This window comes from Balaenoptera acutorostrata, chromosome 20, assembly GCF_949987535.1.
Source record: "Balaenoptera acutorostrata chromosome 20, mBalAcu1.1, whole genome shotgun sequence".
Taxonomy (NCBI): Eukaryota; Metazoa; Chordata; class Mammalia; order Artiodactyla; family Balaenopteridae; genus Balaenoptera; species Balaenoptera acutorostrata.
In genome coordinates, this window is record NC_080083.1 from 27,633,910 (window position 1) to 27,660,785 (window position 26,876).

At 40.7% G+C, this 26,876-nt stretch overlaps 1 protein-coding gene across 2 annotated transcripts; it reads left to right on the forward strand.

The window, feature by feature from the left end:
- The first annotated feature begins 9,246 nt into the window (after positions 1–9,246).
- COIL (coilin) lies at positions 9,247–26,406 on the forward strand. Of its 2 annotated transcripts, XM_007176161.2 has the most exons (7): positions 9,247–9,509; positions 17,199–18,303; positions 18,427–18,513; positions 19,010–19,057; positions 20,950–21,019; positions 23,686–23,774; positions 25,451–26,406. In XM_007176161.2, exons 1-7 carry the CDS (start codon positions 9,265–9,267, stop codon positions 25,559–25,561), a joined length of 1,755 nt encoding a protein of 584 aa, XP_007176223.1. In that variant the 5' UTR covers positions 9,247–9,264; the 3' UTR covers positions 25,562–26,406. The 2 variants fall into 2 exon arrangements, with proteins under 2 accessions (XP_007176223.1, XP_057392419.1); XM_057536436.1 differs by lacking the exons at positions 23,686–23,774; positions 25,451–26,406 and adding an exon at positions 23,224–23,679.
- The last annotated feature ends 470 nt before the right edge of the window (positions 26,407–26,876 follow it).

The window sequence follows — 26,876 nt, forward strand, 5'->3', positions numbered from 1 at the left end:
TTAGGGGATTGTTGATAGGGAACTTTAGGGAACTTTGGGAGACGGCAGTAAGATTAATGATCACTCAAGAAAGTAATGGGAAAATCCTGAAAAAATGTGGGCTTGCTTGACTCATAAAGCAGAACAAGTGGCTTAGCATCAAAGCCAGATTGGCTTGCTTAACAACAAAATAAAGCTAGCTTGATTAGCAACAAAATCATGCAACAGAAGCATGAGACATGCCCCGGAACAATACAACAATGGTGGCATGAGACCTATATCCTGCCCAGTGGTGTCATCAAGTTAATGACAACCGGCACATGCTCTGTGCACACAATCATTTATGGAAAGGTGACATATCAAAGTGAAAGGTCCTCATTGTACTGAGACCTGAAATAATTTTTCCAAAGTGCCATGACAGTCCTGGCCTGACCACGTAGGGACGAAAAACCCAATCTGGAGGAGGAACTGATGAGGAAAGCGTGACATCTACTCAAGAAAGACAAAGAAGGTCTTCTCCCCCTCCTCTCTCTTCCTGATTATAAAAATATAACCCACTAAGTACTCGGGGGCATCGCAACGCTTGCCTGACTGCTTATTAAGCCTCGAAAGCGTCCTATTCTAATAAATCACTTCTTATCTATCAGTTTGCCTCTCGCTGAATTCTTACTGCTGAGACATAAAGGACCGAGCCCCCTAAATGACACCTGTTTCGTTAACATGACAACAGTCATTTTAAAGAGGCATTTAGAGGTTTGGGAAGGGGAAGGGAAGAAAAAGGATGGGAGAGGTGTTTTCTTGTGTGTGTGTGTGTGTGCATGTGTATCTAAATATCATTTTTATTTTAGGGTGTACAGAATAACTCACCTCAGAGCTAGGAAACAAGATTGTGCAGGGCGGTATGACGGTCAGGTTACTTCTAAATATTCTGCTTCAAAGGTGCACATGACAAACAAAACAGAAAAACGAAGTACATGTGACAACTCTCTCTTTCCTGTTCCCTTCTCTAACCTTCTGCCCCTGCAGGTCATTAACGGACAGATGTTTTCATCTGCAGCCTTGTGAAATGGCAGAGTCCTGCAGATGAAGGGGGAGGGTGCTGAGATTTGGGCCAGAGAAGAGAAATATGCAACCAGGTTCTCGTTGCATGGGATGCAACTTTAGCATGGGATGCTCCAGAATGAGTAAAATCCCATAATGCTGGTGTTGGGGATGAGCCTCTGGAGAAACATTTGAAAGATACTGTTTATATAAAAGTTACACCGTTAGTCAAACAGAAGTAGTGATGTAACAAAGATTGTCCTAAACTTTTCCTATCTAAACATTCAAAGTTGTTCTGTGTCACCAGAGCCTCAAATACACTTAAACTCTTCCATAATTAGACTCTACGGCTTCACTTTGTCACAGAAAAATAGCACTATGATAAATATCTATATTTTGCATATGGTATTTTTCATATTTGGGGTTATTTCTCTAAGATAAAATAGAAGTGGTACTATTGCATTAAAGGCTGCAACCGTTATTCTGCAAGTCAGCACTCCCTCACTATTGGCTGGTTCTATATCTGTGGATTCCACATCCGTGGATTCAACCAACAGGAGATCAAAAATATTTGGGGGCTTCCCTGGTGGCGCAGTGGTTAAGAATCTGCCTGCCAAGGCAGGGGACACAGGTTCGAGCCCTGGTCTGGGAAGATCCCACATGCCACGGAGCGACTAAGCCCGTGAGCCACAACTACTGAGCCTGCATGTCTGCAGCCTGTGCTCCACAACGGGAGAGGCCACTACGGTGAGAGGCCTGCGCACTGCGATGAAGAGTGGCCCCCACTCGCCACAACTGGAGAAAGCCCTCGCACAGAAACGAAGACCCAACACAGCCAAAAATAAAAAAATATAAATAAATAAATAAATTTATAAAAATATATATATATATTTGGAAAAAATTCTAGAAAGTTCCTAAAAGCAAAACTTGAATTTACTGCATGCAGGCAACTATTTACATAGCATTAACATTGTACAGGCATACCTTGGAGATACTGCAGGTTTGATTCCAGACCACCACAATAGAGTCACACGGATGTTTTTGTTTCCCAGTGCATGTAAAAGTTATGTCTACAAGGTACTGTAGTCTATTAAGTGTGCAATAGCATTATGCCTTAAAAAATGTACATGCCTTAATTAAAAAATATTTTATTGCTAAAAAAAATACTGACCATCATCTGAGCCTTCAGCAAGTCATACTCTTTTTGTAATAGTAACACCAAAGATCACAGATCACAAATCACCGTAACAAATATAATAATAATGAAAGTTTGAAATATTGGCAAATTGTGAAGTATTACCAAAATGTGACACAAGATACAAAGTGAGCAAATGTTATTGGAAAAATGGCAGCAATAGACTTCCTTGAAACAGGGTTGCCACAAACCTTCAATTTGTGAAAAATGCAATACCCGTGAAGCACAATAAAATGAGGCACACCTGTATCTACAACTATTTACATAGCATGTATTAGGTATTATAAGTAATCTAGAGATGATTTAAAGTATATGGGAGATTATATGCAAATACCACACTATTTTATATGAGGGACTTGAGCATCTGTGAATTTTGGTATCTGTGGGGTGTTTTGGAGCCAATCCCCTATAGATACTGAGGGGCGACTGAATATAACATTAAAAGTGTTATTTTTAAATCATGGGATGGGCTTATTCAGCAGAAGTAATGGAGGAGAGGGAATTCCCTGATAAAGTGACGGAGTAAAAATCAACTAGAAACTGTGGTTGATAAAAGGCAGGGATCAAAGGGATAAGAGGCAGGCATTGACAGGGAAGGGATATGAAATTTCCTGGGGGTAGTGGTAATATTGCACATTTTGATAGGTGTGTTAACAAAGAAAATTCAGCTGAGTAAAATTTTTTTTTTTTTTTGGCCACGTCTTGCAGCATGCGGGATCTTAGTTCCCTGACTAGGGATCAAACCTGTGCCTGCTGCATTGGGAGGGTGGAGTCTTAACCACTGGGCCGCCAGGGAAGTCCCCTCAACTGAGTAAATTTAAAGATCTTATTGGCTTTATTCAGTGATTCATGAATCAGGCAACATTCAACCTAGCAGATAGAAAGGAGCTCCAATGTACAAAATGAAAGAATTTTATAGGCAGAAAGGAGCAGAATGAGGAAGTTATACAGACAAAAAAGTGGGGTGGTTATTGCAAGTTTACTTGCCTTTACGGGATGGCAGGTGTCTATCAGGCAGATTAACTAGGGCTGAATAGGCAAATCCTGATGGACTGGTTTAAGATTCCATTTCTGGGACAGCCAAAACTGTAATTAAGTCTCGGTTTGGTGATGTGGGGCTTAGCATAAGTGATTTCATTTGGGGCCTGTTGTCTTGTTTTTAACAGGTGTTTGGATTACAACAGATGCATATATTTGTCAAAACTCAGCAAACATACACTTGATTTGTTCATTTCATAAGAGGCAAATTTTGCTTGAAAAGGAAAAATTGTAAACAAAACTTCACCTTTAGTTAATCATATGGGTTTGAAGTGTTTAGGAGGAAGCGTATGCAATCTTTAAAATGAATCCAAAATATACGATGGAATGATGGGTGGAAAGAGCAATGAATAGATGGATAAATATGTGATAAAGCAAGTATTATAGTAAGATGTTAATGTTAGAATATGGATGGCAGGTATATGGGTGTTCACTATATATTTTTTTCAACCTTTATATGTGTCCGGAAATTTTTATAATAAGATATAAGGAAAAAGTCAGCTAGGAAAAAGTAGGACTAGACCTCTGGTGGATTGTAGAAGTCCATTCTTAAAATGCCTTAGGACTTGAAATGCATACTATTTCATCTGTTTAAGTTTTTGACGATATAAGCAAAGGCTAACCAAACAAGGGAACCCCCAAAATGCTCTTATGACACAAGAATCACCAAACAATGAGTCACTTACAGTGGCTGTGTAGATAAATGTGGTGTTAAGTACGGCAAACTGTGAGTAGGTGCCCTATAATCTCCATTTTAATCTGGCCTTCAACACTGGGTGGTCTTTTATGAGGGCAAACACTAACATATTCCCTTTTTTTACAGTTTATAATCACTAGAATCAAAGCAACAAAACACACCTGGGAACCAAGTGAAAGATTATTATTCTAAGAGCCAGTAGTAAAGTTCCTCCCAAGAACTGGAATGGTCTTTGTTTAAGAAAAATATCTTTTTGAATGAAATAATGTCATTTGCAGCAACATGGATGGACCTAGAAACCATCGTACTAACTGAAGTAAGTCAGAAAGAGAAAGACAAATATCACTTATACGTGGAATCTAAAATACGACCCAAATTAACTTATGTATGAAACAGAAACAGACTCAGACGTAGAAAACCAATGGATGATTACAAAAGGGAAAAGCGTGTGGGGAGGGATAAGTTAGGAGTTTGGGGTTAGCAGATACGAACTACTATATATAAAATACATAAACAACATGGTCCTACTGTATAGCACAGAGAACTATATTCAATATCCTGTAATAAACCATAATGAGAAAAAAAGAAACCTATTGGTTCCTTGACATTAGGAGGTGGGAGCTGAGAGTATAGGGGCATCAGGCAAGGAAACAAAGAATTGCTAAACTGTGCTGCACAGGAATATGAGAGGAATTTGGTTTCCTTCTAGGAGAGGAAAGAAGAGAGATAGATGAAAAGAAGGGGACTGTGCAGAAAGACCAGCAAAAGAGAGTCAAGACTGAAGAGCCAATGGAATTTTCTCTCATGGAGAGTGGCAAAAGAACATTTTTTAAGGTGATGCTTGTGGTTCAGTTTGAACTTGCATTTCTGTGATGTAAACTCATCTTCTCAGGACAGATCAAAAATGTAATAGAGCTTTGGGGGAGGCAACAGGATTGGAAGAAATCTATTGGGAACTTATCTCAAAACTGTGTTTGCAACAATACTTTATTTTTTTAATTATATGTTGGGGAAGGGTATGAGAAGCTGATGGAGGCTCTTTGGCTGAGGGCTCGTTAAAGGCCCTCCCAGTGATTTTTCAGAGCATAGGCTTGCAATCCAGGCTGTTACATGGCAGTCTCTTCCCTGTGTGTCTTCACACCATCTTCCTTCTGTGTGTGTCTTTCTCTGTGCACTTACACGTGCTGTTCTCCCTGTATGGACTGCCCTTTTGCATGTTTTCTCTCCCCTGCACCTGACTAGTTACTATTGAGACTTCAGCTGTCAGTTTAAATGTCACTTCCCAGGGAAGCCTTTCCCAACACTGCAGACTAGGTGAAGTCTACATAGGATCTCACAACATCCTGTACCTCTACTTCCTGATGCTCATCATAATTGTTTTAAAATAATCGTTTGTGTGGTTATTTATTTTATTTTCCTCACTAAACTGTGGACACCATGAGACTGAGGACCAGGCCGTCCTGGATGGTTGGCCACACAGACCCTGACCATGAAGTAGTATTTGAGTATCCTATGAGAGCCATGCAGCCCTATTGAAACTCCTCTGCCGTGATATCAGAGAGGCAAACAGCATTTTGCCTTTTTCCAAGTTTGGGATAAATTATTCTTTTATTGTATGCAGGGCCTCAGAGGCACCAGCATATTCAGGGAGCTATAAGTAATAGGGGAATTGTTGGAGAATAAAGTACAAGGGGTCTTGGTCGGTCTGGATCAGAATGCAGCTACTGCTGACAAGCTACTAATTCAAGATTCACTGCAGGTGGTGTGAATCCGGGGAAGAGGATTAGGCAGGCAGTCACATGACCAGATCTGCGGGGGCAGGCAATTTTGTTTCATAGTTGCAAAAAAAGTGTTTTTTCTCTTCTTCAGGGCTAATTTCCTGAAGGAACCGGGCTAAACGCCATAGCAACTATTTCCAAAACTCAAACAGGATGATAGCAGGCAGGGAATCATAACAAAGCCCCCAAGTCAAGGAGGAGGGAAGATAAAAGTGCGCTTGACAAAGCTGAGTGAGAACAGGAAAATATGAGAGAAGAAATGGACTAGAAATAATTCTTAGGAGCAAGGAAAACCCAGAGAGGCCAATGCTATTTTTCATGCTCCTTATTTTCAGCTTCAGTTTCTAAATTTAAATCCTGTAGGTGCAACAACAGGAATTCAACTCTATATGTGGGGTGTATCAGAATGCACCTTGTTTCTCAAATTTCCAAACTCAGATAAAAATAAATCAGGGACCAGAGACAAATGAGTTTGCTTGAGTCCATTCTTACATGTCAACCAGGATGGGAACTCCCACCAGTGGCAGCAGCAAGGAGGAGCTTCTCTGCCACTTAGGCCTTCAGGTGTTAACACAGCCCAAGTAAGGAATTTGGACTTCAATCCCCACCTGCAGTACCTCCCCTCCCCCACCAGAGCAGTGTCAGAGAAAGACAGCTAAAACAGAATAAACAAGATCCAGAATCTCAGACCATAATATGAAAATGTTCAGAATTCAACTTCTTCAATTTCATGCCCAGAACCAGGAAGATCTTAAACTGAAAAACAGACAATTAATAGATGCCGACACAGAGATAATGGAGATGTTAGAATTATCTGACAAATATTTTAAAGCAGACAGGATAAACATGTTGAAATGAGTGAAAGAAAAGAAAGACTCAGCAAGGAAATAGAAAGTCTCAGCAAAGGAATAGAAGATGTAAAGGAGAACCAGAAGGAAATTTTAGAACTGAAAAATACAATTACCAAAGTAAGAAGCTCAGTGGATGGACTCTACAACAAAATGGAGGGGAGAGAGGAAATAATCAGTGATCTAAAAGAGAACAATAGAAAATTCACAATCTGAACAACTGAGAGAAAATAAAGTTAAAAAAAAAAAAAAGAGCCTCAAGGATCTGTGGGACTATAATAAGAGATCTAATGTTTAAGTGATTGGAATCCTAGGAAGAGAGGCTGAAAAAGTACCCAAAGAAATAATGGCTGAAAATGCCCCAAATTTGACATGAGATATAAACCTACAGATTCTCGAAGCTGAGTGAAACTCCAGCAGGATAAACCTAAAAAAATCCATGCCAAGACACAGCATAATTAAAATTTTGAAACCCAAAGACAAAAAAAAAATCTTGAAAGCAGAGAAAAACGACACCTTACCTATAAAGTAAAGACAATTCCAAGGATAGCAGATTTCTCACCAGAAACCACAGAGGACACACTCGAGGTCCCGATAATAGGGGGAATGGTGGTGTTTTGCACATCTCCAGAAATGAAACAAGACTAGCCAGGTAAACACTGCTTAGGTAACTTTCCATGTTTTGGAGTAGCAGTCTTCAAACTGGGCGTAAATGTGTCCTGAGGAGTCGCACGCATTTTCTAAGGAGAGGTAGGCCTGTGTGGTTTTAAGAGAATTCAGTTCATCTCCCTCCTTTACTGGGACTCCTTCCTACAGCTGATTGCCTGAGAATGTGCCTGTGCACTGTTTCTGTTCTCCTCAAAGTGTCTTTCTCCCTCCTGACCCCATCCACATAGCCTTACAGCACCTACTGTACTTGTTTGTTTCCACAAGCTATTGTTAAATTTAGATTAATTTTAGGGAAACATGTAGTGGATTCTGCTGTAAATCATGTCCATAACAGCAATCATTCATACAAAAAATGTAACAATGCCCTGAACTTGAGAACTCAGCTTCATTTTATTGGGATTAACTCTTCTTTCTTAGATGTTGATATGCTCTTCCAATTCTATCAAATGAATATTTATAAACATAATTGATTTCAACTATCAGATTAAATTGCTAATAAATCTATATATAATAGTTGACAATCATCCATCTCTATCCATCTGTCATCAATATACAGGTCTTTGATCATAATCCCCATTTTTATGGAATTGTTATTTTTACCCCAGTTTCATCTAATTTTAGCGCCATAGACCAGGCACCTCTAATTGTAAAAGTAAGTGGTATAACAATCACTTAAATCTTAGTAGAGCCTTCCCAGATATTGAGAAACTGAACAACTCTAGCGACTGGGTAAACACTTTCTTTGAAAGTCATGTGATTCCCAATTCTTTGTTTTTAACATTATTGAACCTAACTGAATTGTTGACTGAAGGAGTACTGAAAATAATTTTTAACGAACGATCTCTAGGTGATTTTAGCATGTAAGTTGGAAAGAGTTTTAAGGAATTGACTGATATAGCCAATAACATAAGTCCTTCCATTCTTATCTACTTACATAAATGAACATGTTTTCTCAGGGCGTCACATCTATAAAAACAAAAAATAGGTCCAGAATTGATGGGGAGCCCTGTCTCATTTAGCAATATCCATTCACAGAGACTTGACTAATTAAAAAACCCCACACAGAGCTCCATTTATTTTATTAATAGATATGGTCCATGTCCATTTTATTTTCTCCGTTTAATAATTATGTAACAAAATGTGTGGCGTTTTATGCTATTTTGATCAATTGTGTACCTCTAATAATAGTAATAACTCAATCCAGAAGACCTAAAGCATTAGGGTCACAGGAAAATAAAACTTAAAAAAAAAATTTTTTTAAACGTATCTACTGACTGCAAGGTATTAGCCACGTACTTAGTCCAGTGACCTTGGGGAAGTTACTTAACCTCTCTGAACTTTTTGTTGTTTTTTAATCTTCAAAATGGGAATAAGAATAGCTCATAATTCATACCTTTGTCATGAAAACTAAAGGAGTTATATGTCGAAGAAATGGAATGGAAATTCAAGTGATGTAAAATTTCTGATTCACTTACCTAAGAGTTAATAAGAGGACGTATTTTTTATATTTTAAAATTTGCATGGTGGTAGGTATTAAACTGCTAAGGTATTTAAATTCCACTGGATACTTTTAAAAGAGTGATTAATGGTTTTATTTTAAAATGTCAATATTTACAATACATTAGGAATTACATCTTTTGCAACTCTGTATGATGAAACATTTTGTAAACTAGATGCATTGGGAGTTACGTTTTTGAAATTATTTTATGTATATGAGCAAATATCTTAGAAGAAGACCACAGCTGAGCAGTGCTTTTTTATCTAGAGAGTTGCCTAAATTCGGACCCTACGTAGGGCTCAGCAGGAAAGGAATAAAGGCATTTCGCTTATTCTCTTCCCTAGCCCTGTCTTGAGCGGACCTGAATCAATCCCGCTCCGCGTTCTCGTCATTCACAAAACCTGGAGCAGCCATTTGCCACCAACAGGTGGCACCCGTTAACAGGCTCCAGGGGGCGGGCCCCGCGCACGCCTCTCGGCGGCCCAGTGGAGTCTCTCGGCTTCCGTTGCGCATCGAGCAAGATGGCAGCCTCCGAGACGGTTAGGCTACGCCTTCAATTCGATTACCCGCCGCCAGCCACCCCGCACTGCACGTCCTTCTGGCTTCTCATCGACTTGAACAGATGCCGAGTAGTCACGGATCTCATCAGTCTCATCCGCCAGCGCTTCGGCTTCAGTTCTGGGGCCCTCCTGGGCCTCTACTTGGAGGGGGGGCTCTTGCCCCCCACCGAGAGCGCGCGCCTGGTACGAGACAACGACTGCCTCAGGTGCGCGGGCGGGATGGGGGCGCTGCGGTGGGGCGCCGGAGACCCGCCTGCGCACGCCCGGGGGGCGCCTCCGGCGACTGGAGAGCGCGTGTGGGTGTGGGTCAGGGTGAGGGTCGGGGTGAGCTGGGGGGGGGGGCGCTGTCAAACTGCACTTCCGTGAACCCCGGAGATTCTGATTGGTCCAGTCAGGTATGGGGCTCAGGAATCTGCCTTGTAACGAGCATCTTTCCCCGGGAAGCTTCTAATGCAGAAGGTTGGTGGACCACACTTGGAAAAACCCTGATCTTGGGTGTGGGCAGGGCTCGCGTTTCTTCCAGCCTTGACTTAGCAAGCGCTCATTTAGCCGGGCACTGTGTTAGGTGCGCGGGGTGCCGGGCGTGCCTGAGACCCCGCCTTCTCCCGGCAGCTCGCAGGGTCAGGTGCCGGAGACCCAAGCAAACGGACCAACAGTCATGTTTTCTTCACCACTTGCAGCGTGTCCAATCTCTGAGCTCCTGTGATACCCCCTGGGACTGGTGGGCGTCATTCTGTGTCTCACCTGAGTTCACTTAAATAGGTGTTTGGAACCTTTTGGGTTGTGAATTGGGAAACAAAATAGTTTTAAATATGCTTTTGGAAGTTTTAAAAAATGATACTGAGATGAGTATCAAGGAGCGGTTGTGGTGTAAATTGCTCACGTGTGGCTGATTTGTCTCAATAAAATGGTAAGACACGATCATTTCAGTTCGGATTCATATCTTGGACTGATTTATTCAGGGCTTCTTTTTAAAAGCTTCATCTACAGTGAAAAAAATTCTAGAGTTGTGAACGAGGCTACTTCTGCTTGCCATTTGTTGCATGTTGAATATTCCTTTCCCCAGAGTATGTCAGATTCATAAGATTTCTTCAGAGCATCAGGGAATTTAACTTGGAACAACTGCTATATCTTTGAGCATATGTGAGTCTTTCTCTCTTTTAAAAGCAGGAACACTGATTTACTAATAATGTTTAGCTGTTTCCAGTGACAATTTGAAATAATCCAAGTTTCAAAAGAGGTCTTTTTCCTTTTTATTCACTGTGAAATAGATCTCCATTCTCTCTGCAATTCAGGGACTATTTAAATATTGCACTTGTAAGGACTGCATCCTCTCCTGTTAAGTTTGCTTTCTGATCTATCTCCTGTCTAATGAATTAATAACTTGCTGATGGCTAACTGCAGTTATACTTCATTTAATGAATCATCTGGAAATTAGACTCTTTATAATGAAGTCAACAATGTCAAAAGCAAACCATGAAAGCTGTTATGGGAAATAAATACAGCACAATGGCAGGCAGAATTCCTCCTAAACACCAGAATGCACAATTGCATATGGCAAGAAATACCTCTGCAGCTAGCTTCAGTGGTAAATGGGGCAGACCTTAGGAAAAAGTTGAATTTGGAAAAGTTTTGTATGTTTTTGTGGTTTCATGTCCATAGTCATTCTCTGTCTTCCCCTGACAGACTCACTTTTCTTCAGAGCTACAGAAGAAAACAGTTTCTTTTCTCAAAGGTACCCAATATTGTTGGAGTAGACCAAAATAACTAGTTTTGTGTTTCTGTGTATTATCTTCTTGTGTCATGTGGAGTGGATAATTATCTGACCGGATAATCATACCAGGTTTTGCTGCTAAGTGCAGAAGATGGTTGAGAAAGAAGAGATCATCGTGGAACGCAAATGGTCAGGGAATTTCACAGTACCTTGAAGGTTGGATAGCCTCGTACAGTTGTGGAGGCAAAAGCTACCCTGACTTGGTGAAGGGATGAGTTTGACCAGCAGAAGAATTCTGTTGGGATTGCCAGGAGTGCTGAGAGAGCTCTCATGAGGAAAAGCGGGGCCTGGTTGTGGGAATCCTGAGACCCAGCCCTGGAGGTGCGAGCATCTCCACGCTTGTGTGCCACGGCCACTTCCTCACAGCCCCTTCTTTTGAGCCCCCAGAATCTGACTTCCTGTGCCCCCAGGCTGCTAACATGGAGCTCCTGAAGGCGGTCTCCATCTCCCCTGGGAGGAGGAAGTGCTCCCATTTGCCTAGAGCCCCATCCGTCTGCTAGGACTGCTCTAACAAAACACCACAGGCTTAAGCAACCGAAATTTCTCTCTCACAGTTCTGGAGGCTGGAAGTCCAAGGTTAAGTGTTGGCAAGTTTTGTTTCTCTCTGCTTGGCTAGTAGGTGTCTCTCTTCTTACTGTGTCCTCACATGACCTTTTTTCTGTCCTCAGAAAAAGGCACGTGACCTGGTGTCTCTTTGTGTGTCCAGATTTTCTCTCTCATAAGGACACCAGTCAGATTGGATTAGGGCCCGCTCTCAACGGCCTCATAGTAACTTGATTACCTCTTCAAAGGCCCTGTCTCTAAATACAGTCACATTTAGAGGTACTATGGGTGAGGGCTTAAGCATAAGAATTTTGAGGGGACACAGTTCATCCCATAACACTCCCTGAAGAGAGCTTCACAGAGGCCTGGCTGCAGCACCTGGAGAGCAACCAGCTGGAGTGAGAGCTCCCTGTTGAAGAGTCATTCTGTGCGGAAACAGAATGCCTTCTCTCCTCTGGCACTCTTTTGACTGTGCGGCATTTAATACTGATTATTAAATACTGAACATTAGAGATGAGCTCTCATTTCATGTTGCTGTGATCAGTGGCTCCTTGGACAGCCAGCCAAGCCCCTCTTGACATGTCTGTGAGGCTGGCAGTGGGAGTGAAGAAGACAGAGTGTCTGAGCCAGGCTGAGGGCAGTTTGGTTTCCTGAAACCTCGGGAGCCAGAGAAGGTACTTGCCATTAAGGCTGCCGATCCTTGTGCAGCTCTGGGTCTCTTGACGCTAAATCTCGTTTTGTAGCGTGCTGATGGTTTTGGGGATTTAGAATACTGAGAGCTCTTCTCTCATGTTCAGGAGCGTGTTTGTCCAATGCCCATGGGTAAACAGAGACCAGTGGAAGTTAGGCCTGGGCTGCTTTCATTGTGGAACATTCATAGTCCCTTCCTATTCTTTTATTAAAACAAAGCAAACAAAAAGGCTTATTGTTAAAAAAAAATTATACTTCAAAATAGTTCAGGGTACAAAATCCCTTGTTTCTTTTCTCACGTACTCTTCCTACACCCCACTCTCCAGAAGTATCCTCAGTTAAATTTGGAGTGTCCTTTCCATACATATACAAACATATATACTTAACACTTTTTAAATACACATGTCATTATAATATACATTTTTTCCTGCACCCCACTTTTTTTTTTACCTAACGTATCTTGGGTATCTTTCATTTTAGTATATACGATATGTGATGCAATCGCTACATCATTCTTTTTAAATGCTATGTTATTCCTTTGCATGACCATGTTAATTTATTTAACCAGCCCCTTATTAATGGACATTTTAGGTTGTAATCTTAGTTTGGCTGGGCTTCTATAATAAAAATACCATAAACTGGGTAGCTCATAAACAACAGAGATTTAATTCTCACAGTTTAGAGGCTGAGGAGCCCAAGATCAAGGTGCCAGCAGACTCATGGTCTGGTGAGGGCTTGCTTTCTGGTTCACAGATGGTCCCTTTTTCCTGTGTCCTTACATGGTGGAAGGGGACTAGGGAGCCCTGGGGGTCTCTTTCATAAGGGCGCTAATCCCCTTCATGAGGGCTTTACCCTTATGGTGTAATCGCTTCCCAAAGGCCCCATCTCCTCACACCATAACATTGGGGGGTTAGGATTTCAACATACGAATTTGGGGGGAACACCAAAACATTCAGACCTTGGCAGTTGTCGTCTGGTTTTCACTGTTACATACTGCTGTGGTGAGTATTCTTCTATATCTTTGTGTCCTTGGGCAATGATTCAGTAAGATACATTCCCAGAAGGGGTACTCCTTGGTCAAATTTTAAAATTTGATAAGTACTGTCAAGTTGGCCTCCAGAAGAGTTGTACAGGTCTGTATTTATGCCAAAAATATATGAGTTACTTTTGTTCAGTATGGTGTGAAAGGTAAGAGAGCAGAGTGATTAAGAGCTCAGGGTCTGGAATCAGAACCCTGGATTCAGATCTTGGCTCTATGACTCATTCGCTGTGTGCCCTTGGTCAGGTAACTTGCTTCTCTGAAGGTGGTAACGCAGGGCACTGCAAGCAGCAGCTAGACAGGAGGGAGGCTGCAGGGAACAGGTGGGACCCAAAGAGATTGCAGGTCCCTGCTTTCACCCTTTTTGTTGAATTTCACCTCCATTTGATGGGACAAGTTCATTAAAAGCCCACCAACTCCTGCCCTCAGAGGACTAACAACATTCACTGTATTGATAAAAATTAGAGCTAATGTGTAGATAGCACTTGCTCTGAGCCCAGCACTGCTCTAAATATATATGATAGCTCATTTGAGTACTATAATTATTACTGTTACCCCCATTTGTACAGATGAGAAAAGTTGAGGTAATGGTATTTTAAAATTTTAACTAAAGGCAGAAGAAGGATTTGAATCCAGTCGCTTTGGCCTTGGCAGGCAATGGCTAGTGGGAGTGGGGAGGTGTCAGGCAGTGCAGATGGGCATGTCTTATTTATGTATGAAAGAATCCTAGAGGTGCACTTACAGATTTAAAGGGAATACCTTGTATTTTGATACTAGTGCCCAGTTTGCCCTGCAAAGAGTTTGAATGAACAGTGGAGAGTCTGTTTTAAACATTTCTTGGAATCAAATCTCTTTCATTGCTAATTATACAGGTAATTCACTTTTCTTTGTAAAAGGACAGTTACATTTGTTGTCTGTGATCCAAGTGGAGAAATGAAGAACATTGCCAGGGAAAGTGTCCACCCTGAAAAGAACGGTAACTGAGCAGACCCAGGTGGAACGTTTTTTGTTCTCTGGATGGTGTTCTGTTTCTCAGTCTTAATATGTTCCAAACTGAAATTATTCTCTTCAGGAGTAGCAGATAGCGAGGCTGCAGCAATCACAGGTCAAGTATCCACAGATCCATGATCTTCAGAATGGGTGAGCTGATGACAGGAGCTGCTCTTGAAAGCATGATGCTGTTGTAGGCTCCTGTGAAAGCCAGGGGTCCTGCCTACACGGGATGCAGCGCGTGCAGTGTTCCGGTGAATTAATGCACCACAGTGACTGAACAGAAGGTCTTGCATCCATTTTCAAAGTGTGATGGAAAGTTTGGTACTAATTGTCATCTCTGAATTGAAACTTGAATCATAGCGTTGCTACAAGTGAAAACAAATTGATCAAGAATGTTATGGAAAGTTCCATATCCAGGAAGTTCCTAAGTAGTTCTTAGATTCACAGGATGCCAAACTAGCTTTTGCCCGTTTAAGAATTACTTCCTTGCTGCTAGGTGCCAAGGTCCACAGCTGAGAACAGGGAGTAGTGAGTTTTTATTTAAGTCCCTGCTCTTTCAGAGTTTTATTTCTCTCTTCATCCTACTCCTGGTATCAGTAGCTTTTATTTTATCTTCATTTGTATGTATCTGTGTATTTATGTATTCTGAAGAATAATTGAGGATTTTTTTCAACTACCACATTGAGATAAATCCACAGGATTACTATACCTTAAACAAATTTAAAGAATGCCTATAATCTATCTTATTACTCACCAATCGTACTTTATTTTCTATTTTTTTTAAATAAATTTATTTATTTTATTTGTTTATTTTTGGCTGCGTTGGGTCTTCGTTGCTGCGCGCGGGCTTTCTCTAGTTGTGGCGAGCGGGGGCTACTCTTCGTTGCGGTGCACAGGCTTCTCATTGCGGTGGCTTCCCTTGTTGCGGAGCACGGGCTCTAGGCCCATGGGCTCAGTAGTTGTGGCTCCCGGGCTCTAGAGCGCAGGCTCAGTAGTTGTGGCACACGGGCTTAGCTGCTCCGCGGCATGTGGGATCTTCCTGGACCAGGGCTCGAACCCGTGTCCCCTGCATTGGCAGGCGGATTCTTAACCACTGTGCCACCAGGGAAGCCCTGTACTTTATTTTCAAATATGATTGTCGACATCTTTCCCTGGTCACTAAAAGTACTTGATGAAAGATATAGCTGGATGTAAATGTATTGAAAGAATAATGTATGTTTTTAGGAGACATTTTTTTTAAAATAAATTTATTTATTTTATTTATTTTTGGCTGCGTTGGGTCTTCGTTGCTGTGCATGGGCTTTCTCTAGCTGCGGTGAGCGGGGGCTACTCTTTGTTGCAGTGAGTGGGCTTCTCATTGCAGTGGCTTCTGTTGTTGCAGAGCACGGGCTCTAGGCATGTGGGCTTCAGTAGTTGTGACATGTGGGCTCAGTAGTTGTGGCTCACGGGCTCTAGAGTGCAGGGTCAGTAGTTGTGGCGCACAGGCTTAGTTGCTCCATGGCATGTGGGATCTTCCTGGACCAGGGCTTGAACCCATGTCCCCTGCATTGGCAGGTGGATTCCTAACCATTGCGCCACCAGGGAAGCCCCAGCAGGCATTTTTAAACACCCAGTATGTGCTTGACATTGACGACACTCACTCAGCTCTCTGTCACTGGGCTGTGCCTATTAGAATTAGCTGTTGCCAGTTCATGGAGGAACAGAATTCCTTTACTATAGTGAAATGATTTTGGATGAACTGTATATTAGTCAGAGATCTCCAGAGAAACAGAAACAATAGGAGATGATATAGATATAGACATAGCTATAGCTCTAGGTACAGAAATGAGATTTATTATAAGGACCTGGCTCATGAGATTATGGAGGCAGAGAAGTCCCAAGATCTGCAGTCGGCAAGCTGGAGACCTGGGAAAGCTGATGATAAAGTTCCGGCCCAAGTGCAAAGGCCAGGAAAGCAGATGGTGTGTTTCAGTCTGATTCCTAGTCTGAGGCAGGAGAAGTTCTTCTGATGTCCCAGCTCAAAGATAGTCAGGCAGGGAGAGCGAATTCCCTCTTGCTCAGCCTTTTATTCTGTTCAGGCCTTCAGTGGATTGGGTGAGGGCCATTCACGCTGGGACCGTCTGCTCACAAAGGCACTCTATTTAGTGTACAAATTCAAATGTTAATCTGATCCTGAAACACCCCGACAAACATGCCCAGAACAATGTTTAACCAAATATCTGGTCACCCCAGGGCCTAGTCAAGTTGGCACATAAAATTAAGAATCACCAAATGTTACGGAATTTTACGATGGTTGTCAGTACCCCAGAGAACATAAATTATAAATTGTTTGGTGTTTTCCTAAATTTAAACAAAATAAAAATGAAATCTGATTTTTAAAAAAGTGGCTTACAGCTAAAAACAAAAATGGATAGTTAGCCTTATCACCATTTAGCGTAGGCACATAATGTAGTGGAAAGATTGTGAACGTTGACGTTAGACAAACAGGTTTGAATCCTATTTCTGTGGCTTATTAGCTGTGGATCCTGGGCAGTTACTTGTCTGAACCGTAATTTTGTGATCTGTTTTAAAATGAAAGATACCTACTTCGTGGTGGTGTTTAGATTAGGGAAAATCTATAGAAAATGTTTAGGATGCAGTAGTTGATCAATAAATAAAACTAGTCATTTGAAAGTTGACCATAAGTGATGCCATATAGGCCATTTTGTTAAAAAGAGTCTTTTGTCCTTAAGTGATTTGACATTTTTTCATTGCCTGATGACAGTGACAGTTTGCAGTCCTCTTAGTATATAACTACATCCTGGAGACATGCTTATGAATTACTTACTAAAGCTTTCTCTCTTGTTCTTTTGATAGAGTTAAATTAGAAGAGAGAGGAGTTGCTGAGAGTCCTGTAACAGTTAGTAATGGTGATAGTACTCGTTTATTACCTAGAAAAGCAAAGAAGCGGGCATTTAAGCTGGAGGAAGATGAAGAAACCGAACTAGATTACAAAAATTCAAAGAAGCATTGGAAGAGGCATGAGAACAATAACAGTGAGAAGACCTTGGATCTAGAACCAAAAGCTGTCACAGATCAGAGTGTGAGTAAAAAAAACAAGAGGAAAAACAAAGCCACATGTGGTGTAGTGGATGCTGATGGTGGAGAGACCAAAAGAAAATCACCAAAGAAAAAGGAGAAATGTGAATATAAAAAGCAGGCAAAGACTCCCAAGTCTTCTAAAGCACAGTCAGTGAAAGAGTGGACCATCCTGAAGTGCAGTCCTCCAAAAGGTCCTCCTGCTAGAAACAGCCTTGTGAAAGCCAAAAGAAAAGGTCACACAGGCATTCATACAAAAGATAGTCCCGATTCCTCCTCAGAGTCTGAGTCTTATCATGAATCAACCAGTGATGGTCTCAGCAATGTCATCTTGGAGGTCAGACATTCCCCAGAGGAAATCTTGACTGAAGTATCAAAGGAAGGATCCTCTATGAAAACCACAACTGCAGACAAAGTGGCTGCAAAAACTGGTTTTCCCTCTACCCGCATCAAGGGCAAGACCTCCAGAACATCATCTTCTAGTTCAGACTCTAGTTCAGAGTCAGATGACCAATGTGTGATGTCAAAGAGTACCCCAGTGTGTACTGCAGATTTCTTAAAGACTGTAGGTCTCTTTGCAGGAAAACGTTGTCCAGGGCCATCCTCACAGGTTCCAAATGCTGCTGGATGGAAGCAGTCGGACTCAAATGGTGGCAGACAGGCCCTTGGTCCTCCTCCCAACGTGACTCTCCCCATCACTTTGGGAAGAGGTTGGAGTAGGGGAGAGGACCTTCTTTCTTGGAAGGGAGCGAGGGGTCGGGGTATGCGGGGCAGAGGTCGAGGACGAGGGCATGCTGTTCCCTGTGTTTTAAATAGAAATGCTGATTATCAGAAGCAACAGCAGTTGAATGAAATGGTGACAAACTCATCTACTGTTATCCAGGTAAGTATTATTTATCGTGAGTTTACCTCTTCCCCTTTCCTCACGTAGTGTTTCTGGAATTGACGTCATGGGTTCACAGTTTCTCACTAGTAACAAAATCACATGACCAATACTGTTTTTCAGAATCCCATAGAGACACACAAGAAGGACTACAGTCTCTTACCGCTTTTAGCAGCTGCCCCTCAAGTTGGAGAAAAGATTGCATTTAAGGTATATTTTTTAAAAACAACAATAGTTAACAACAAAAAAGATTATTCCCCCTCTAAATAAACTTACTCATTAGCATGTCAGGTTACATTTATATTTAATTTAATATAATTTATATTAATAAAATGTAATAAATTTATTAAACTAATTTATATTATATCATATTTATAATAACTCTTCCTGGATCATATCTTTCGTGTTCTCTTGCCTAGCATGTAGTAGGTGCCTAGTAATTGTTTTCTGAATGAGTAGAAATGGCTCAGCCTGGTGTCTGGAACATAGCAAGTGCTCAATAAAAAAAGGCTCTACATATCACCCCAAAAACCTCCCAAATCCAAAAAAACCTTTCCTACTGGAACCCCTGTGTTGCCACAGGCTCATGGTAGGGCTCCCACAGTGGGGGAGTGGGCACCCCAATACTGCGTGTTTTCTTTTCTCAGGAGTAGGGGAAAGGAGCCACAGGGCAAGTGTATTTGTGAGTTTTTTCCTTCTTTTTTAGCTTTTGGAACTAACATCCGATTATTCTCCTGATGTTTCTGACTACAAGGTAAGGTTCTTTATTTGAAAGTAATCAAATGTCAGTATATTAAAGAAGCTAAAGTCATATTTAATACTGCTAATATGGATAACATGGATTTTTATGGAGTAAATAATGTCATAAAGTAGAAAATAAAAATATTTTCAAAATGTAAACTTTTTGATAGTATCAAAAAGTCTCCCAGTGTTATTTTTCGTAATACTTGGGAAGAATATAGAATGAGAATGACAAATTTAATTTTTTTTTATTACTCATTTATTTCTAATCAGCTTAGATACACAAAGTTATTTGAGTACCCCTCTCCTATGATCCTAAACTTTGAAAGAGAAAAATAGATAGCTCTCAGCCAGAAAATATGATTATTTTCAGCATAGGAACCTATTTCGTATATTTGTGAATTACTACTGGTTATTATCGTCTAATATGGTTTGTTTTGCTTTACCAGTTAACCACAGGTAATTCACAAATACTATCCTTGGAATTTACTCACTTAATATTTGTATGGGACTTCATATTGGCATATGAACTTTATCACAGTTTTCAGTAAAAGTTTGACTCAATCAGTAATTACATGTTTCCTTCCCTTTCTCACCCATTCAAAATTTTGTTGAAAATCTTGTTAAAATGCATACTTTCTTATTTTGATGTGAGATTCAGAATGTAAGTCCATTTTTTTAAGGGAATAATTGATAACGTTAATATAGTAATACAGATAAGGTATAAGAAGATTTGATTCAATCTGAGTTGATACCTTGGTAGCCTTTTAAAATCTTGGTAAGAATCTTTCTTCAAAAGCAGGCTAGAAGAAGAATCAGTTCATGAAGGGATTTGATTGGTTAGTTCTGGGTAACTGGTGTTTTATCATCTTTTTCATCTTAGCCCCTTAATATAGGTGACCACATAACTTATATAAATCAGAACACTTGTGAGTGAAAAGGATTAATATTGTATTAATAATTATACTGAAAGGAAATGTAAATGGACCTGTGTTGGGCAAACCAGGATGTTTTTTCACCCTACCATAGATGACTAATTTAATTCTGTGATACGTGAGGAAATGGAGATAAACATGAATTGGTATGTCCCACAGCCTCTACCAGTTGTTGATTGTAGATGATATTGATTTTTTTAAAACTCATTAAATGGATGTTGGTCATTATAGTTATCATCTTGGAAAGCTATTTGCTTACTTTATTTCCCAGTATTTTTGGAACTTTTTTGAAGTTGCTTTCAAAACCGTTTCAAGGGTGAAAATCAGTACCACTTTTTTGCTTTGATGTCAAGTACTGTTATCCAGCTAGATCATCGGGTTTATTCATTAAGCTTGTCTTTAAAAGTCAAATCTACCTTCAAAGAATGTAGTCTCCTCAGCCCCTAACCTGTCTCACTTGTATCCGTGGGATTTTAATTTATGGAGGTGACTGAGTGATGACACAGAGAAGTCGGTGCTACTGAGAAAGGAATTTAATACTTACATTTCCCGAGAGAAGAGGGGGGATGCCACACCAGGCAGGACCACAGGTGACAGCACCTGGTTGTGGCTGGGAGGCAGAAGCAGGAGGGAGGAGCTTTTATTGGGGTTTCCTTGGTGTAGGCAAGGCAGGGTGAGGGAGACAGCTTAGGATCGGCTAGTTTGACTAAGTAGCAGGCTGTGGGCTATAGGGGCTGTCCCTGTTTGGTACCTGCTCCTGGGATGATTGAGACCAGGGGAGATGCTGGCTTGGTATGTGGGAGTTTTATTTCAAATGCATGTTGATATATTTAAAAACTTTTTTTGTTGAGAGAAAACCCACATAACAAAACTCACTATTTAACTGTTTTAAAGTGTGCAATTCAGTGGTTTTAGTATATTCATAATATTTCACATGTTGATTTTTGACTTGGACTTTTGTTTTTGAAAGGAAGGAAAAATATTAAGCCATAATCCGGAGACCCAGCAAGTAGATATAGAAATTCTTTCATCTTTACCTGGTGAGTGTTCTAGAAAAGAATTTGGCAGTGTAGGCTCTTCACATCTACACTGGTTTCTAAACAGCTTTCACACACAGGCGCTGCCGTCTTCCTTGGCCCCCGTGGCTGCCTGGCACTCTGCATACCTCTGTCAGCACAGAGTGGCCGGGTGGGTGGGTGCTGCACTCCCACAAGTGGAGGTGCGTGTCTACTAAGAGTTGTTGGGTTTGTTCCCAGAGCTGTTAGGCACGTTGTTCTTGTTACTGTAGTTATGTAATTTCGTAAAATTACATAAATTGATGAAAATTCATGGCAAAAAAAACTATGTCTGTGAAACCTAAGTTGAATGCTGACTCAGGATTGTTACTGAAAAATTCCCTTTTGAATTATATGTGGTGGGTCAGCTAGCTATAAGAGATTGGGAGGAATTTGGTAAAAATCTGGGAAGATTCTGCACTTGCATTGCGTTGCCAGCTTTTGTATTCTTGCATCACTTAAAAAAAACCCTCAAAACTCAAAAATTGTGGAAATTGCATATCTACCTTAAGGATATGATTTATAAAAGAAAGACAGCTCTAGTTGGTGGACTCATAAGACCTACTAGCTCTGTTTCAAAAGATTGGCAAATGAACATACTTCTGTGTGTTAAGTCAAAGTAAAATGTCTGAAGTATAAGTGTATCCACACTCTCACACATTATTTTAAATGGTTCCCTGCTTTATCCCTGATTCACCCCACCCATTATTGGTTCTGAAATCCTGGAATAAGAGGGCTTTTACTATATATGGCTTAACTGGGGTTGTGTTTGCAGGGGTCCCTGGCCAGGGAGTAGAGGAGATCTCTTTTTCTTTAGCAGACTCTAAGGAATTAATTATTTTCTGTTCGTGTTTAAATAAGGTAGGGAGTAAAAGATTCAAAACTCCAGTACATAGAAATCATTCAAAAAGTTTTTTCAGAGAATTCCCTGGCAGTCCAGTGGTTCGGATTCAGTGCTTTCACTGCTGGGGCCCAGGTTCATCCCCTGGTCGGGGAACAAAGATCACACAAGCCTTGCGGTGCGGCCAGAAAACACACACACACACACACACAAACTTCCACTGGTTTTCCAGCTTTCTTCTGATTAGGTTTCATTTGAAGAAATCCCCCTTCTTAGGAATGGTGGACAGAGGTTTGTCCATGGTCAAATTCTGTGGACACAGCCTGATCACTTCTTGTCAGGTGATTGACAGTGATGACATCCAGTTAGAACTTGTCTTTTTGGGAGCATCAAGAAACACTTTATCTGTTTTCTAGCAGAAGTACAGGTAGTCCTCACCTTGCATGGTTCTAATATACATGAATTTCAGTTACCATGGTTTAGTTAAATAAAACCAGCTCCCCAGTGACATTGGTATGTTAACTCTTAACTGTGAGTAATTGTATAGAGTACTGCTAGCTCTCCCGTCCACAAATCACTGCACAAATAACACATGGCCATATGATTAGTGACAAGTCACATCACTTCTTTCAAAGTCTGTTGGTGGTTGGTCACTGTGCATCTGTTACTCAGTTCCCGTAACACAGCAAGGTGTGTCGTTGTGCTGCTTCCTTGTCTCTCAGTGATAAACCCACGTGACAGTTCACAAAAATGGATAATTGAAATAGGGAATTGGCCAACAAAGATGAAAGCACAACAAAGAAACAAAAAGTGATAATGCTAAAAGTGACACCCAAATCGAGTTTAAGTGAAATCATAAAAGAAATAGCTCACTGTGGGAATGTTGACATTGAGCTTTATGTGAGCTTCTTGCCGTCAGCGAGGAAAGTGGTTGTAATGAGAGGGATGAGGACGTCCTAGAAGTGACATCAGCAAAAACTTCGCAAAACTGTGAAAAAGAAACTCTCAGAGCTATTGCGTGGCGTTAAAAGCTCGAAGAATAACAGACTGAGAGGAGTATGACAGTTGTGTAAGGCGTAGAAAAGATTCTCACTCTGTACTGTGGTTACACGACAAGAAGGTGAGCACTGCTCAAACTACCCTCGATAAATTTCTTACAAAGACATAGAACACTTTAATTCCCAGTATTTCTGTTTTAAATTAGATCAGTGTACTACATAAATAGCCGTTTTAGTATTTTTTCATTTCCCTATACAGTAAAGGTTTTAAAGTTTTGACAAAAAATTTAAAAGATCATGAGACAGTCATAAGTTTTCCCATTGATTAAGATTGTTTTGCATGATTTCAGCCTGCATGGTCACTTTAACGGCCCCACCCTACCATGTAAAGTGAGGACTGCTGTATTACCAGGTAGGACGCCTGTGTGATTTCTGAGGACACAGCAAGATATAAGAACTTTGCAGAATTCACATTACCTTCCCTTGTTGAAACATACCAGCTATTTTGGGGATTATCTTGTGGTTACACGTTCTTTTCCGGGATTACTAGTGGTAGCGTATCAAGCTCATTTCTTTTTGATGAAGGAAAGATTGTCACTGATCAAGAGCCGAGAAGCTCCTGTCTGTTGATGCAGGGTTTTCGAAGGCTCTCCCGTCACTGAGCACTCCATACTTCCATGTGTGTCCCCAGCCTCCACATCAATGGACAGTGTGTTTGTGGTTGTTTTTCTAATGATATGAATTCCCTGTAGAGGAACATTTCACTACTGGGAAATGACTTATTGTCTCTCCTTCCTACTGTCTGGTTTCAGCCGTGAAAGAACCTGGGAAATTTGATTTGGTTTATCACAACGAAAATGGAGCTGAGGTAGTGGAGTACGCTGTGACGCAGGAGAAGAGGGTAGGCACGCTTCTCTTCTTGGGATTGCTTGGTCGTCCACTCTCTTGACTGGCTACTGGTGGCCTGGAAGGTGACATTGCAGCTTCCTGAACTGCCTGTATTAAAATCATAAAGGATTTCAGCCTTGGGGATCTCTGTCGTGCCTACAGGTTGGCTGTAACAGTGCCCAGTGCCAAGTTAGGATGCCATCTTGAATGTCAGAGAGCCTATAAGACAAGATGCACAAATAAATCTTATTTAAGAGGGTACAGTTGCATAAAATCAGTTTTGGGAGTTCCCTGGTGGCCTAGTGGTTAGGATTCTGGGCTTTCACTGCCATGGCCCTGGTTCAGTCCCTGGTCAGGGAACTGAGATCCCACAAGCTATGTGGCACTGCCAAAAATCAATATCAAATCAAATCAGATCAAATCACAGTTTTATAAGGGTGTCAGTAGAAAAGAGTAGTATTTTAACAACTTTTTATTGAAAAAAAAAGTACACATAAATGTACAGCTTGGGCGATTTTCACCAGTGAACATACCCCATGTAATAACCAGCACCCAGATCAAGAAATAGCACCTGAGCAGCCCCTCCAGAAATCTCCATCACGCCTCCTTGCAGTTACTACTACCTCTCAAATGTTAACCATGATTCTGACTTATAACAGCACAGGTCATTTTGAAGAATGACGTAAAATGATGAATCTGTCTTTTGATTTTGTTTCAGTCCTTAAATTTCCATTTTAGGAAGTACATGGTTTAGAGCTTTGTAGGCAGCCAGACTTCAGAGTTGCTGGAATGGCTGCCTCATTAGAGTATGGTAGCATTAAAGGGAAGAGAATTTATATTTAAGAAACCACTTCTTAAGGTGCTTATACTTGAAATGTTATGATATTATTCTGAGTTTTAGTATTGCAGAGTCACGTTTTATCTGAAACGTGAATTTGTGGAAACCCTAAGCAGACTGTATGTTTTGCTTTGTCTTTGGGATAGATGACACTCAGGGATTTACTCCAAAAGCACATTTTTAGGGTCTGTGGTAGGCTCAGCAGATTTTGCCCAGTCTCCTGTACTTCTTCATTTGCAATATATGCAGCCCCACTTTTTTGTTGAAATGTGTTCTTGGAAACTACATTGGAAAATTAAATGTTGAAGGCTTTCCTCTTGGAGGCCTTACTAAACAGCGGCCTGAAGTAGGGCCTGTAATTACCTTTTTTGACACTAGATGGCTCTCATTATTCATATGGCCAATGTTAGCTTTGCTTTCTCTTGGTAAAATGTGAAATACCTCCTATTTTTAGGCAGCACAGGAAGAGAACTACAGAGCTGCACAAAAGGGCATCAACAGTATAGTGATAAACTTCCTGGGCCACATCTGCCTCCCAGGAGATCTGTGGGCTGCCTTTCCACAGAGGCTTGTTGGGCAAATCCTCCTGACCGCTTTGTAACCAGCTAGCTACCCCTCCCCGCACAGCCCCAGCTCTAAATCAAAGAAAGATGAAATATGTTTAATGTAAAATTTAGCTGCATTCTAGGTAAAAAAGACCTTCTACCCTAATTGAACTGAGTTTACTGGGACTCAAATTACTCCAGGTCTTCAAGCATTCTGCACAAATGGAAATTGACTTTTTAAATGACTACAATTCATACGACCTCAAAATGAAGTCTCTAAACTGCATATTTTCTGTTTTTCCTCAGATCACCATTTTTTGGAGAGAATTAATTGATCCAAGACTGATTATCGAATCTCCAAGTAACACAAAGTGCGGAGCTTCCCTGAGTATGACCGCGCCACCTCATGGTTTATAGATGTCTTATTTGTGAAAGTGACTATAACCTGAACCTTTTTTTTTTTTTTTTTAAAGAAGATTTGAGAGTTGTATGCATTTTTGGTTATCTTTATCGCATAGGAAAAAAATCTACCTCATCATTTAAAATAACATGGGTGTTGCTTTTTTAGACCTCTTTTTTTTCCGCAGGCTTAATTTTAGTAACAAAATTCAAAACATGACATTCTTCAGGCATTGTTTATAAAGCAATATGTATGGTTTCTTCTCTTTTTTATTTTTTTGGACCGTCGAGTAGCCATTGTCAGTAGGCGTTTATAATACCAAGTACAAAAAAGTGCTGCATATCTTGTCTCAGTAAGTTTTATTAAGTATCATTTTAAAACGTGAAAGCATGTTACTTGACTTAATTTTTTAACATTTAAGATGTTCCATTCAATATGGAACATCTTATACATTTCAAGTATTTTATACTTGTAATTGTCAAGAGTTAACCAGTAGTTGGGTTTATTGCAGGCAATGAGTTAAGGAATCCTTTCATACTCTTTTCAACTGTAAAATGAAGGATTCTTAGGGCCTGTGGAGAGCAGTGGAAATAAGTATGTGTGCCTGGGGAAGAACTGGGGCTCCACTCGGGGGAGAGGATTTACTGTGGGCTCAGACCAGGGTTATCTTGCTACAAGGTGCCGAGCACCTGGCTGAGTGTGCTGGAGTGAGGATCTTGAACAGAAACTTCCTTTTCTGTTATTATTCAGCACAGAGCTAAAAAGGCTAAAATATATAGTGTGAAAATTGTTTTCTTTTAACAAAACATCAGATCCCTCCTTCAGCTTTGCAGATTTTTAAATAAAGTCATATTGAACTAAACTTCCGTGCTGAGTCATCTTGTGCGGTTGAGTTTTGCAAATTGCTTTATATTGTTTTATAATAATGCAAAAGATTAAAAATTTCTGGAACAAGGTTTGCCTTGACTAAAGACTCTGGTGTTGCAAGGTTTAGTCCAGTGGAGTTTGTTAGATTTGGGAGCTATTGGACCAAAGGAGATGCTGTCCAGTTTCAATTTGCATGACATCAATACGTATCAAAGTGTGTATTTATTGATTCGAGAGGTATGACTCCAGAAAGAGTGAGATTAGCATGAATGATGGAATCTTGGCACTGGGTTTCTTGTGTAAGCATGCTTTCTTTCCAGGGTTTGGAAAACAAGACAAATAGTAAAGGCCAACAGGTGCATGAAAAAAAAAATGCTCAACATCACTAATCTGGGAAATGCAAATCAAAACCACAATGAGATATCACCTCACACCTGTTAGCATGGCTCTCATCAAAAAGACAAG

Excerpts from the sequence above, each read along its gene's own strand:
- COIL (XM_007176161.2), top strand. The coding sequence starts at position 9,265 with ATGGCAGCCTCCGAGACGGTTAGGCTACGCCTTCAATTCGATTACCCG. Across the intron at positions 19,058-20,949 it reads CTGATGTTTCTGACTACAAG|GAAGGAAAAATATTAAGCCA; the intron begins GTAAGGTTCTTT and ends TGTTTTTGAAAG. Across the intron at positions 21,020-23,685 it reads AATTCTTTCATCTTTACCTG|CCGTGAAAGAACCTGGGAAA; the intron begins GTGAGTGTTCTA and ends GTCTGGTTTCAG.